The 14,534-nt window shown below is 38.4% G+C and overlaps 2 protein-coding genes across 2 annotated transcripts; both read right to left on the bottom strand.

Moving 5' to 3' along the window:
* Nucleotides 1-879: 879 nt before the first annotated feature.
* LOC149402345 (DUF1666 family protein (DUF1666)) lies at nucleotides 880-4,034 on the bottom strand. The gene is made up of 4 exons (XM_089608093.1): nucleotides 3,549-4,034; nucleotides 2,191-2,592; nucleotides 1,909-2,108; nucleotides 880-1,401 (listed from the first exon to the last, which is right to left on the bottom strand). The coding sequence occupies exons 1-4, from the start codon at nucleotides 4,003-4,005 to the stop codon at nucleotides 1,153-1,155; spliced, it is 1,308 nt and encodes a 435-aa protein (XP_089464219.1). The 5' UTR covers nucleotides 4,006-4,034; the 3' UTR covers nucleotides 880-1,152.
* Nucleotides 4,035-10,946: 6,912 nt separating this feature from the next.
* On the bottom strand, nucleotides 10,947-14,534 carry LOC149402344 (small ribosomal subunit protein uS8mz-like). Its single transcript, XM_089609517.1, has 4 exons — nucleotides 14,371-14,534; nucleotides 14,114-14,277; nucleotides 11,407-11,567; nucleotides 10,947-11,251 (listed from the first exon to the last, which is right to left on the bottom strand). Exons 2-4 carry the CDS (start codon nucleotides 14,241-14,243, stop codon nucleotides 11,153-11,155), a joined length of 390 nt encoding a protein of 129 aa, XP_089465643.1. The 5' UTR covers nucleotides 14,244-14,277; nucleotides 14,371-14,534; the 3' UTR covers nucleotides 10,947-11,152.

Below are 14,534 nucleotides of genomic sequence, written 5' to 3'. Positions count from 1 at the left end.
CACTAGACAAACATAAACTAAGAAGGATTAAATGACTAACCTAAACGAACAGATAATATAAGAACAATAGAAGAACATCTACGAAATCGATGATCCTACTATTCCAAATGAGTTGTCGAATATCCTGGTTGCAAATCGCAGGATAATTTTAATGGTAAATAATATTTACAGTCGGGCCATCCGATAGTAAATATTATTTACCATTCGAAAAAACAAAATACATGTCTCCGATTTGGCGAACGATTCCATGATTCAAAACCGATGATGAATAACTGGAAAAAATCTAGAATTAACAAACAAATAAAAACGAAGTTTTATGAAACCAATGGCAATTTTGGAAGAATGGGAAATATGGGCTATTTCCCTAAATAAATAGATAGTTGGGTTATAATTTAAAAGTCTCCTCTATAAGTAGGCTAGTTGTTTATAAATCTCTTTTTTTTACTCCTAGTTTGAGCAATTTTCCAAAATAGAAAGTGACAAGATTAGATGTTAGTATTAGCACTGTTAAGGTCCGCTAATTCCATTTTAAACACCTCAACTTTCTAAAGCAAGTTCTAAGGCTAAAAACTTGAGTTTAGTTGACATTAAAACGAGGCCATAATGTGACCAACTTAATATTAAAAAGGGAAAATACAAATCACATAAGCTTTGACAGAGAACCACTAGTATAATATATATATATATATATATATATATATATATATATAATTAAATAATTGAAAACCAAGGGATATTGCTCGATTATTTCTTCTGCTATCATCGTGATCGTGAGCTTAATATTATCTCACCGCTAAGTAGTAGACCGTTCTAGTATTGACTTCTAAATTCAGAACATAGTAAGCCAAACTCAAGATGCAAAACACTGCCTTGGGACTATACACAAAAAAACAGTTTCTGATAATATATAAAAATAAAAATAAAATACAAAAAGAGTTGATAAATTATCCACAGCATAAAATCTGCTATCAGCTCGTAGTAAATAACGCACTACAACTTTTAACACATTGTCTTGAAAAAAAAAAAAAAAAAAAAAGAGTTGGATCATCAGATGGAGAATATATCCACGATGATGGGTATTGACAAAATTACCACATCTTTGTGTTTCCTTTGCGTTTGGGTCCTTAGATTAGAGAGACTGCTTAAATTATCCTATTGACAAGGAAAGAGAAGCGGAGACGGGTCTCGTCGGAGCTTCCCATCAGTGAGATCGAGCTTCTTCGTCTTTTCCTCGCACCAAATTAGCTGTTCGTTAGTAATCCTGGTCATCCTAACAACACATGACACGATTTCAACATCGATAAGGCTGAACAAGACTTGAACATCTTCGAGCATCGAGGGCCACGACATCTTCTTCCATCCTCTGCTTTTCTTTCGCAGTTCTTTTAGTTTCATTAGTTTCTGCATATAGAACGAGGAATTATTCCAGCGTCGTAAGTTGATCTGAATCACTAAAAAAAAGTAATGATGATGGTGATATATATAAATAGAGTGTGTGTACATGAAAACACAAAATCTCGTCTGAAACAAGTCTACACGGAGTAAACTTATAATTTCACGCAGTCTATACCCAAATAAACACCAAGCAACAATCCATGAAGTACTACAACGTCAGAAATACAAATTCAGCAATTGGAGAAAGGGTCAAGTTTAGGTTCTATGTTGAAAAGCATATATGACTTTTTTCATTTTGTTCAACGAGCTTAATTTGACAAAATCATTTCCTAAACCAGCGCTAAATTGCAGTTGCAAGAATTTTCACAACACGGTATTTTTAATTTTGGATGAACTTTGTTGCACCGGAAACAGACACAAAAAGTTGGGTACACGCATGTTTGTTCGAAATCAACTATGTAGACGACTTAATTGTAATAAAATCTCGAGTGACAATGAGCCTTGAAACCAAACCTTCTCGAGGGAGGATTGAATCTGATGAACCCTGGCCGCATTTTCATTTCCAGATCGATTGCGCGACCCGCTAGACTTTTTCTTATCCATCTTCAAGAAAAGGTGGAAAGTAACGATCGACGATTCCATTATCTTCATGAGATCGGGAGCAAGGACTGTCAAAGTCGATTCTTCTCCTTCCGTCTGTTTCTGATCAGAAGCTGTAAAAAAGAAAAAAATTCAACGAATTCAAACTAGGAAAGACATACATCGACAAAGTTTTATCTTTCTTTCTCTCTTCACCTTTAATATTAGGGACTTGAAGCAATTTAGGCCAAAGTTTCCTTGCACGAGCGTAAATCTCGGGACGAAGACCCTGTTCGAAGGGTTCGTTCTCGATGTACCTCTGCAGCAAGACCTGAAACTGTTGAAGAAGCTGAGCGCTGTGGTTGTAGCAAGTGGGGGTTTCGGGTCGGCAAAATATTTTGTTGGTGAGTTGGGTGTATTGGCAGTGAAGAGCCTCCCAAGTCAAGCAGAGCTGAGCCGCGTAGGCCGTCTCGATATCCTGATAAGGCTCGCTCTGTGGTTGCTGAAGATGCTCAGTCTCATCACCCGGTTCTTCGACCTTCAGTGAAAGGCAGCTCAGTGGAGACCTCAGCTTCTTCGACGCTGACCTCGGCGATGGAGTTGTGGGGGTTTCACACCCTGCACCACAATCACAAGACGACATATATACCCACAAATTCAGAAGATACATATGTTATATACTTTCATTTGGATGGTATTTATCAAGCTTCAATACATCATTTTGCGGATATTTGGTGAATTGTTGTCGATACATAAATTCTAAAGGCCTATCCTTTCTTTCTAATTTAACGGGATTGGGAATTTAGTGTTTACTACTTTTGTCGTATTTCGGAGGCTCTTTGCCTAAACTTCTGAAACGAGACAAACCTTATAAATTCAAAAGGATCTTCTCCTCTTCTTGTGTATCGTTGTAACGTAAAACCATCCTCTTATTTGTCTCGATTCGAAAATACAAGTAACGATCAAGAAAATGAAGAGGCATATAGATTACCTCTTTTTATCCATCTGAATGATCAGCCAATTGAAATACGCATATGTACGTGATGGTTTTAGGCATATACAAGACAAATCATATCACAGCTTGCAATGCCACAACAATCTCTTATAGCACATGCATAATAGAAAACCAAACTCGGAATACCGATGAGACAATTTTGCCATATTTGTACTTGATTTGGAATATCAAACTTCAATAGATTATTTTGCGGAGATTGGGTAGATTGTTGATAACACATATGTAAATTCTAAAGGCGTATCCTTTCTTTCTAATTTAATGGGATTGGGGATTCAGTGTTTACTAGTTTTGTCGGTTTTCGGAGGCTCTTTGCCTAAACTTCTGAAACAAGACAAACCCCAATAAATTCACAAAGATTTTCTCCTCTTACTGTGTGTCCTCATAAGTTAGTTACGCAATACAATCCTCTTATTTGCCTCGATTCGAAAAAGTCAGCGATGAAAATCAGCCAATCGAAATACACATACATACTACACTAATTCTATGCAGATCAGAATCATCAAATGTACTAAAATCCATCTAACAAAAAAAGAAAAGCTACTAGAACAGCATAGATTACCTGAGTCGTTAAGCTGCTGAGAGCTCATGCGGTCGAAGAACAACATCCTCTCGCAGTACTTGTCGTACAGAGCATCGAAACCGCCCCACCATTGGCGTGCCTCGGCCTCGACTTCCCGCCACTCCCTCGACCCCTCTTCCTCCTCCGCCACGTCATCCGCCACGTCATCGCCGTCGTTTTCTTCCTCGCCGTCCTCTTCCGGGATCAACACCATGAAGCTGTTCCTCCTCAGCTCCTTCAGCCTCCTCTTCACCTCGTTTGTTATGAAGTCGTCGTCCTCATCGTCCTCAGCTTCAGCTTCGGCTTCGGCTTCGTTGCCCGGCTCGTTCTCTACCTCCGTCTCCTTCGCTGGCAAATCTCCATTCGGGTGAGGTGTCATGGGGATTTCCTCTGAATCTGCTTTCGAGTTTGGTTTCTGGGATTTTCTGAACTTTATCTTGACTTTCAGGAAATCCATGAGAAGCTCTGGAACGAGATCTTCAGGTAAGTAATCTGATCCAGCAAGATAAATGTGTGTACAGATCTTACCAGAGAAAAAGAAAAAAGAGAGAGAAAGGGACGTACTTTGAGATGTAAGTGACGATAAACCCTGGATCACTCTCCGAGAGAGGTCTTTTGAAAAATAGACAGCTCAATCAACAGGCACGTTTTACTCGAGTAAGCGTTTCGCAATAGAGAGGCTCATAAATGTGATCCATTTAAAGTTGTATGATCGTTGGTTTTCTTCTCCCGAACTCGGCCACTTCTCTAAACTGCACTTTGCTCATCAACATTTTGCATGAATCACTCTTAAACCAACTAATTGATGCACCGAAATGCGAAGGGAAAATCAAACACAAACCCAAAGTCCCAAACCTGAATCAAGTGGAGAGAGATTCACTTGATATTTGAGGAAGGTGAAGAAGAAAGAAAAAAATAAATCATAAACCCACAAAATGCTAAAAGAGAATGTCAAAGACTCCCATAAACCCAAAAGCCCAACTCCCAACCCTGGGAAGAAATAAAGCATATAACCAAAACCAGAGGAGAGGGTAAGTGGGGAAAACAAAAACCCTAGAATAAAGAGAGAGTTCTGAAACTGTTGGGGAACTACGAAAACGCCATAAATGTGATTACTAAAACCATATAAAAACAATTTCTTCTTTTCCAACTTTCCCAATGAAAACTCTTTTTTAATCGCACTTCATTGTCCTTCTTGATTCGTCGCTTTCCTTAATTACTCCTTTAACAAACCAAAAAATAAATGCAGTGGGAGTCAAATCCCTTTGAACTCTCTAAACAATGATCCTTCCCCTGAGGCGATTAATTAACTTATTAACCTGAGATTAAGCGTGTTGGGTTTTGGAGTTTTCTCGTAAATGAAAGAGTGAGTGGAGAGAGAGAGAGAGAGATAGAGAGAGAGAAAGAGGCTAGCTAGCAGTGAAGCAGCGATGTGTGTGCTTACGAGGCACAGTGTGTGACTGTGTGTCGTACATTGCAACGCAGGGAATATTGTCAGAAAATTATAAGTATTTATATTTATATTCTATAACAACTACAGAAAGGACCGCGCAAAAATGAGTTTGATTTCTGGCAGTTTGTAAATTACGCATTTACCCTTCAATCAGATCACATGTACAAGCTTTCTGCAACCTTAAATCATATTCACATGTATCCTCTATTTTAATGAAAAAATGGACAAATTAATCGTTTATTAAGTTTGATTAATAAAATAAAAATAGTATGGATGTTGAAATTTTAAGCATTTATATAGTCAAAATTTCAAATGTTTAAGTCCAATAACTACAAGAAAAAAAAAAAAAGTAAAACAACTAAGACATACTGTTGATGAAGTATTTACCATTTGTGTTATAAACTATAAATTGGAACGTATATAAATCATATACTAAGGGAGGTATTTTATTTACATAAATAGTTTTTATTTATAAACTTAGGCTATTTTTTACGATTCTACTATATTATTGTGGTTATTTATTAGCTAGAACTACACCCGGTCTAACGGTAGCGGGACGGGACGGAATCCCCGCTACCGTTAGGCACAGTAGCGGGAGCGGGAGTCCCGCTACTGTCACGGGACGGGACGGGAGTCATGTTAGCGGGACTAACGGGTAACGGTGGTCCCGTTAGTCCCAGCGGCCGAAAAAAACGGCTCTTCCCGAGGTAAACAAATGCACCGATTTGAAGAAAATTAGTTGCACTTGTCTCAAAACGCCCCCGACCAAAACACCAAATACAGTTTCGATCCAAATTATGTTGCTCCTACTTTCGGCCATTCGGAATTCACCGAAATTCCAAACACCCAAGTGCCATACTACCTTCAAATTGATCCCGAGCAAGCCTATCAAGCTCAAATCTTGCCATCCGAAGTGGCTTATGAAGCATTTCAAGAATTCGAGCAACATATGCGTGAATCCCAAAATCCAAATGAAGAACAAGATGACGATGAAACCCAAAATCCAAATGAAGAAGAGGAGGAGGAGGAAGAAGATGACCTACCACCACCACCACCTCAACGTCGAAGTCAAAGTCAAGTTTCACGACCTCGACAACGTGAACAACAAGAGGAGACACAACAACAACGATAACGACGAGCACGACAACAACAACAACAACATGAAGGTGCTCAACAACAACAACAACCACATCAACAACAACAACAACCACCTCAGCAATCACAACAACAACCACGACGTCGTGCTAGGTCCGTTGTGTGGACGTAGTTTGAAGATGTGGTTTCGAAAGGCGAAAAAGCCGGAAAATGTCACATTTGTGGCAAAATCTTCAGCGCTCACAACACAAGAGTCGGGACGTCGCTGTTGTGGAGTCATCACCGGCACTGCCAAGGGACACAATTTGGAGTCTCGTCAAGTGCTATAAGTCACATCGATCATGTACTCTTTAGACATGATTTAGTAGAATATTTTGTTTCCACTGATCAATCTTTTAGTCATATCGAATCTCAAGGCTTTGTTAGATTAATGAGTACTTTAATTCCAAACTTTCAAATCATGTCTAGGAAAGCCTTTTGATCCGATATCCTAAAATGGTTTTTAAGATAAAAGGAACAAATGAAAGCCACAATATCATCTGGTAGGTACAGTGTAGCCTTAACCTCGGATATATGGACTGGTCAATCAAATATGGATTTCATGAGTGTTGTAGTGCATAATATAGACGACGATTAGAACCTCAACAAACGTATCATAGCCTTTAGGATGATAGAAGGTTCTCACACTAGTCAAAACATCTTAGATATCATAGTTAGTGTTATAGCTTAGTGAGGTTTGACCAATAGGATTATCTCCGTAACTTTAGATAATGCCACAAGCAACAACACCATGGTTAGAGAGTTAAAAGATAGACTTCATTGTGACGATACCATTTTGCATCAACGATGCGCTACCCATATCATAAACCTTATAGTTCAAGCTGGAGCCGCTAGTTATGACCCTTCCATCAACAAAATTAGGTATTACATTAGTTGGATCAATAGTTCAACCTCTAGAGTAGACGAGCTTAAGAGACGCCTTAGACACAACGGTCTCCAAGAGCGCACCTTTCATCTAGATAACAAAATTAGGTGGAATTCTACCTTTCTTATGTTGACCAACTTTTTATCCGAGCATTATGTCAATGTTATTGTTTCTTATATTAACAATGAACATGGCGATGACACTATCACCGAATTTGATATTAAGATGGCTGAATCATTTGTTTCTTTTCTCGAAGTTTTTTACAAAAAAACTTGTTATCTTTCCGCTGTTTACACTCCTACTTATTTTCTCGGTCTTCATACTATGACCGCAATTGCTGTGCATTTTGATAAATATAAAAACGAAACAATTTTTGAAGATTGTATTCAAGCAATGAAAGCCAATTTTTTAAAATATTGGGGGGCTGGAAAGGTTCCATTATTATACGGTTTTGGAGTCATTCTAGACTGCCGATGTAAAATCGGTGGATTAAAAAAGTTTCTTAAATACATTCGAAATCATTTCGAGGACCAAGATTACGTTGCACTTGATCTTGCGAGGATCGTGCAAGCTTTTTATGATCTTCTCAAGGTATACGAAGCGAAACTCCTCCCGCAATATCGAACACAACCAAATCAATCACAGACGCAGTATCCAAGAAGACACCAATACACGAATGTCTTTGTCAACGCGCCCGCTTATAGCCCATCTCCTCAACAAGAAGATGGGACAAGTCAACCGAGGTCGAGCCCAGCCGACACACGGTCTCATCCGAAGATACAAGAGTACGATCGGAACGAGTGGGTCAAACCCGATGACGAAGCCATCGACCTATTGGTTTGGTGGAGACAGAACGCGAGGAGGTTCCCGGTCTTGTCATCTATGGCACATGACACCCTCACCATCCATGTTTCAACCGTGTCATCTGAGGTAACTTTTAGTAGCGCGGGTCGCATCATCGACGATAGAAGATGTAGCTTGAAACCGGAGATGGTCGAAGCATTGACATGTGGTAAGGATTGGATTCAACATACAAATCGAGCACAAGAAACATTTATGTGCTTTGATATTCTTGACGATTTTGAAGTTGATTTCGCAAATGTAAACATCAATGCTTAGTCTAACTTCTATAACTAAGGGATATCCCGACCCTTATCCGGGATAATTTTTCAAATAATTAACGAGGAAAGGGGTGCTCTTTTTCCTCGCCGTCGCACCTTTTTAGGGGGTCGGTGAGGTTTTTGAGGAGGCCCATTGTTAAATTTGCATTCTTCTTTATTCTTTTTTTTCTACCCACTTAGTTTAAAATCCTTTCAATTACATCCTTCTATATAATTATTTATAATCTTTTTAAACTTTTTTTTTTAATTTTTTTTCTTTTTTTTAATGCCTAACGGGGTCCGAATCCCGTTAGGCGGGGTCCCCGCTCCCGTCCCGTTACTTAACGGGACGGGACTCCCGTTTGGCCAAATAACGGGAGTCCGGGCTTGGCGGGAGCGGGAGTGGCGGTATCTCCCGCCAAGCTAGGACTAGCTAGAACGCCCATTACTTTCCCACTAATTTTGCTTGATATATTCCCTTTTAACTATCATAAAATCTTAGCAAGCCTTCTTTTGAGTATATTCTGTAAAAAAAAAAAAAAAAAATAATATATTATTTATAAAAGAAACAACCTAATTATACAAGTAAAATCAAATATAAAAAATATTATTGTATAATTAACATATCATTCATGATGTCTTTATAAATAATTATTCTGAATTTCGGAAAACACATAAAATGGCATAGTGGAATTTTGTGATAGTTGTAGGAATGTAATTGAAATGTTGTAAGGGCAAGGAATGGCATTATTATCCGATACATGTTTATCCTCTCATTATCCGTTCGAATCGGGTAATATCTGTTCAAGATATATTAAGGGGTTAATGGGTAATACCCGTTAACATATAAACGGGTACATGCACTTGACCCATTAGCCTGTTAGCCCAACCCGTTATAATTTTTTAAAATTTTTATATAAATTAGATATATTCCAACCTTTTAAATTATTTGTGTTGTAAAGTATGAATTTTAATTAGCTTTAGTGTTCCCACTTTAAATTATATTCTACTCTAAATTGTAGTTTTGAATTTATATTTAGACGCTTTGGGTGGTTAATTTTAATTTCCGAACCGGGTTAATGGGTAACAGGTATTGAAATTTACAACAGCTACTCGACGAGTATTACCCGTTACTTGACCCATTTGAGAAAACGGGTTAATGGGTATTTTTTTTAACAGGTACCGGTATCGGTACCGGTATATGTGTACCCGTTCATACATGTACCCGTTGCCATTCCTAATAAGGGGTCAACAAGACTAGTGTGAAAAATCTTAAGGGCATGCTTGTGATTTACCTTATATAAAAAGAGCAGTGTTTTTATTGCTACTCTCTAGGGATGACAATTTTTAAATATTACCCGACCCGCTTCTCGGTGTTAACCGGCCAAGTAAGACCCGTTCTTATCGGTAAATGGGTAGGACTCGTTAAGATTTTAGCGAGTCCAAGTTTGGGTAACGGAATAGGTGGACCCGTACCCATCTACTCCGTATTCAGCCCATTAAACACTAAAAATAATGTTTTTATTAAGAGTTGATCTCAGGTCCACTAAATGGTTTCAATTATTTGTGACCACTTAAATAACATTCTAATTTGATAATATTATTTTATTATTTTTTATAATTAAACAGGGACTTCATTGTATAATCCCGTACTTCACTTCATGTTTTTATAATTTGATTCCCAGTTTGTTAGTTAGGAAGTCAGGCAAGGTTAGTGTTATATTTATTAATCTTTCCTTTTGGCCGGAGTTGTTGACGATTTTCTTTTGGCCGTTCAATCAAGCAATATGACGTGGCGAGACAAGAAGCAATGAAGGACGAAGTCGACGACACGTGTCTCCGAAGATTGCGCACTTTGCCAATCTATAAATTTATTTCTTACTAAAAGATATGGACGTTCTTTTTCCTTATTCTTAAACTCGGCTTTCATCATTCGAAGAAATAGACGTTCTTTTTTCTTATCCTTTATATTTTGTAATTGAGATCGTATCATTAATAAAATCGCATTTTTATTTGATTAATTTCGTTATATTTATTTTCTTTGAGTTAACTATTGTTTCTATACGACGATCTTTCTGAGATCCACACTTTAAATATAAAACGATACGAACACTTTTCTTCTTTGTTTTCTCATGATTGTTGACGCTTGGAAACGACATCAACAGTACCCCAAATAATAAACAGGTGAACGGGTAACAAGTCTGATACTTTCAAAAATCGGGTAAATGGGTCTGGATGCCTCTATTTTTTTAACGGATCCGGATAACAGAATAAGTGGACCCAGCCAGACCCGTACCCATTGTACGGAGTAGATCTAGTAGATTTGGGACATGCAACGACAAAAATTAGCAAGATGTAGTGGTTGTGTTGGTGAATGGAAGTGTGTTACAGGAAGAGTAATGTCAAGACTACCAAGTTTTCTTATTATGACACCTTGGTTTGCCAGTAACTTTTTTTTCCTATAATATTTGTTTTATTTATGTCAGACTCATAATTGAGTTAGGAAAGGTAAATTAATTATTTTAAACTCGTACTCGAGTTGGAAAGAGTAAATTAATAATTTATTTATTTGATTAAGCTGTAGACTTGGTGTAAAATAAGTCCATGAGGTGGAACATGAGGATTCAAGAGAAGAGTTGTCTAATTTAGTTCCCTCGAAGTAGTGTGGTGTAGTCGGACGGACTGGTTCACATCTTGAGTGATAAATATACCTATTGTTTATCAATCTTTTTAACAGAAAAATCCCCGTGGAAATCACAGCAGACCATTGTAATAGTTAGAATTCTCAGAGTGGAGAACGTATGACAAGACTACTGAGCACTGGGTTAGAAAGATAAAATGCACATCAGCAAATCAAGTTCTTATGAAATAAGATCATCTAACCCTGGTTCATGAGTTTGAATGAATTCATGAGAACAAAAACCAATAACTAGCTTGAAGGCATCATTACTGTCGTTATACAAAAGAAACCAACTGAGGTTCTCATATGTAGACTCTCATCCAAAAAGCAAGGAGATTGATGAGACGTATCTCAATGAAAGAAGCCGAGAACCTGACCTCCTACCTTTCGTTTAATAGCTTCTTCGTGGTCCAAAACACCCTCGGGAGTAGTAATCACAACGTGACCCCACTAGCAAAAACAAAGAAGAAATGTTTCACGAGATTAAAACGCAAAATATGCGATGAATTGAATGACGACCAGAATGAGAAAACTTGATTTACCCCCAACAGACAGTTTCCACAATTCAAAACATCGACGAGGATAACCATAAACTTTTTTTATACCTGTCGTGTTGGAAGACATCGTGTGGTATAGTTCTGAATATCCTCGGGCTTGATGTCGCATCTGTAAGTAAGAGCCTTTGCGTCCTTAATCCTGCCCAGTAGTTGAACTGTAATCCTTCCAACTCTATGTGGGTCGTGAACTTCAAAATCCTTGATATAACCTAGAAGAATTCAAGTCAGAGACACAGGAACGTTTACGGAATAATGCTAGCGAGAAGTGACAAACAATTTGCATAGTAAACTTCAACAAGTTAGGCAAACAATGATAGTCCCGTAATTTGAGTTGTGTGTATTGTGCATCCATATGCAAGACAATTGGCAATTGCTAATAAGAAGGAAAACATGCACACAAGCTAGGTGGTCCTGTTGCACCCAAAAATGTACTGAAGGATAGGCTAGAATGGATCACAGCTTCTATGCAAATAACTGCTCTTTTTTTATAAATGAAACTAAAGTTAAGAATATTACTACCCAAACAAATATGCATCCCGCTATACAAGTATCTGTCACGGGCTCTATAGGGAAATTTTTTGACCTCCTTATGACTTGAACGGAACGACAGAGCTATACTAAACCTAGTCTCTCATAAAAAAAAATATATATATATATATATATTAAAAAAAAAAAAACTAAAGAACTCTTGGCAGTTGGCACGTAATCTCTTTTTTTTTTTTAATTTAGAAAAAATGAAAATATATTACAAGAAAAAATGAAAGCTAACGTTAATCCGAAGTACAAGCTAAAAGGCAACTGACCAATCTCGAATGAGATCAGACATAGTAAAAGAGCTGAGATCTGAAGATAAGGCAAACATCCAATGGCAATAACGGCTCCTTTGGCCCCATATGCTCCAAACAGAGGCCATGAAGGCTACCTTATGAAGATGACTGAGGTCCGAAAAGAAACAGGAGCCTTTGAGCTGATGCCGAGACGAAAAAATAATAATTGACTGACAAATCACTTTTGCACTCGACGAAGAGAGGGTCTCGGGTTTCTCAAGCTGATAAGCAGAGGCAGCAATAGCTGGGGGATAAAGCTGGAGACAGGTTGCACTGCTGTAGCAGAACCACCGTGTTGGCCTAGCTACAGCCAATGTGCCAGCTGAAAATTTTGACTACGCCGCTGAACAGGAAATCTTGGGCTGCCTCAGTCCGAAAGGAGCGAAAACATCGATTTGATAAGTGTTCGGAGTCAGACAACCAGGCCGTATGGCCATGGACACCTTTCCAAATCGTGACGTATTCCAGCTCCTGAATTAGTCTTTCTATTTCTCTGGTTTCAGTTACCTCAAAAAAGTTGCTGCATCGACTCCTTTTCCTGCATCACGCTATTTAACTCTATTTTTTTTTTTTTATCGACTGCGAAAAAGATGGAATGCTAGGTCTATACTTTCATAGTTGACCGCAGAGAAGGAGCCCTATTATTTATTTTTTTGGTACTTCAGGCGCTATAATACCAGGTTTTAAAAGCACTTCTATTTTGATTGTGATCATTTTAAGTTTGTTAGTTGAGCATCGTTACGAAGTACATATCCCCTTAACAAACCTAGGGCTTCACTACTCTAGAGACGAGTGAAACCCGGTTAGATACAAACAGTTGTATAGAACAGAATCCCAGACAGCAACAAATATCACTGTTAGATAACCGTGTACTAATAATGTAGTATTTAGTTTTTATCTATTATTAGTAAGTAGTCTGTATTTAGCCGGCTATATTTATGGCTCCTATGTAACCCTAGCACTATATAATACCGTGTATGATAATGAGAAATATATCTTTTCCGAATCATTACATTTGCTCTCAATCATCAATTACTTTTTTTTTTCTTTGTGCACCTGCTGAACCCTAGAATCTCTAGAAAAAAGAAGCCCAAGTAAATCACACCTCATGAGAGCTCACCATGAGCTTGACCATTAGCCTCATGGGTAATATCAGCACTTAAACTGGCTGTTGGTGAAATCTATGTCCACCTACCTCTCGGACAAATTTGCAGGCCCAGAAACGTGTGGAAATCCAAAGTCCCACAAACCAACAAACTTAGCCTGGTTAACAGAACTTTCGAGTGCCGATTCGCAACAAAGCTTTGGGACAGAACTTTCCAAAGAGTCCGGATCGAGGATGACCATCCAGAAGACCTCGAAAGTGGACTCACCCAGCCAAAGTTTCCTTCATCGCCACGTGTTGGGGAATCTGAGGACATCGCAGAAACTTCCTGTTTGAAGACATAAATCCTCAACCAGAAGATCTATGGGATTCGATCAATCGTTCTACAGCTTTTTGGCTGTTTCCAATCCTTCGCTTTATCCGACCTCTCTTGTAACTGGGCTTTCGCTCTATGGCTTCCACGTTGCTTTAGAATATCTTAATTTTCTTTTCATTTTCGATAAAAGAAATTAACTTTCTTAATATCTGCAAAAAATTCTCTTCCATAGATCTACCTTTTCATTTGAGGCGTCACAGGAGAACAAGTTTCCTCACAGAGCCTTTATGTGTAGTTACATCCTACCTTTGAAAGAAAGCTACTTACTGCTAACTATAGGGCATTGGCTCAACGGATTAGCAAGAGAGGCTGTGAAATCTTTCTTTTATATCATGTCAAGCACTAACTAGAACAAGGAAGCCATAGCATAGCTAGTATTCATGTAACAGATAACATAAAAAAAAAAAAAAAATATATCCATGAATGACAAGAGCGTTGAGGAATTACCGTGACACCTCATGACTTTGAGGAAAGAAGCCATGACTGTGGAGATGGGCTTCAACTCCACCATAGATTTCTTTCGTCTCTCTGCGTTCACAATCGTTCTCAACGCGTTGTTCAGTATTATCCTCCCCATTTTCCCTCTGCCTTCACCGTGAACAAGACCTAACCTAATGATTGACGACAGTATTTTTGTGGACTTCTCGTTACTATATGCGCCGATAAAGATGAATGAACGAATGGTCAAGCAGGAAATTAAAAACCTTGAAATTGAGTAACTGGACGTCGAGTTCCTTCGCGGCGGAGGAATTCGACCGGAGATTACGTCCGAAATAGAGTGAGGTCGAGTCTCCAGAGGCGGCACGATCTGAGCGACGATTTTTTTTTTTCGTTAATCTTTGCGGGGACATAAGTGGGGATTTTGACA

Source organism: Urtica dioica, chromosome 3 (assembly GCF_054948205.1).
Source record: "Urtica dioica subsp. dioica isolate 48M chromosome 3, U.dioica_male_clone48M_v1_H2, whole genome shotgun sequence".
NCBI classification, from domain to species: domain Eukaryota; kingdom Viridiplantae; phylum Streptophyta; class Magnoliopsida; order Rosales; family Urticaceae; genus Urtica; species Urtica dioica.
This window is presented reverse-complemented; position numbering and strand designations above follow the sequence as displayed.

Coding starts and splice junctions, on each gene's coding strand:
- LOC149402345 (XM_089608093.1), bottom strand. CDS start 4,005: ATGGATTTCCTGAAAGTCAAGATAAAGTTCAGAAAATCCCAGAAACCA. Junction 2,593..3,548: donor TCAGCAGCTTAACGACTCAG/GTAATCTATGCT, acceptor ATTGTGGTGCAG/GGTGTGAAACCCCCACAACT. Junction 2,109..2,190: donor TCAAGTCCCTAATATTAAAG/GTGAAGAGAGAA, acceptor TCTTTTTTACAG/CTTCTGATCAGAAACAGACG.
- LOC149402344 (XM_089609517.1), bottom strand. CDS start 14,243: ATGGGGAGGATAATACTGAACAACGCGTTGAGAACGATTGTGAACGCA. Junction 11,568..14,113: donor CAAAGTCATGAGGTGTCACG/GTAATTCCTCAA, acceptor GAATTCTTCTAG/GTTATATCAAGGATTTTGAA. Junction 11,252..11,406: donor GATGTCTTCCAACACGACAG/GTATAAAAAAAG, acceptor TGTTTTTGCTAG/TGGGGTCACGTTGTGATTAC.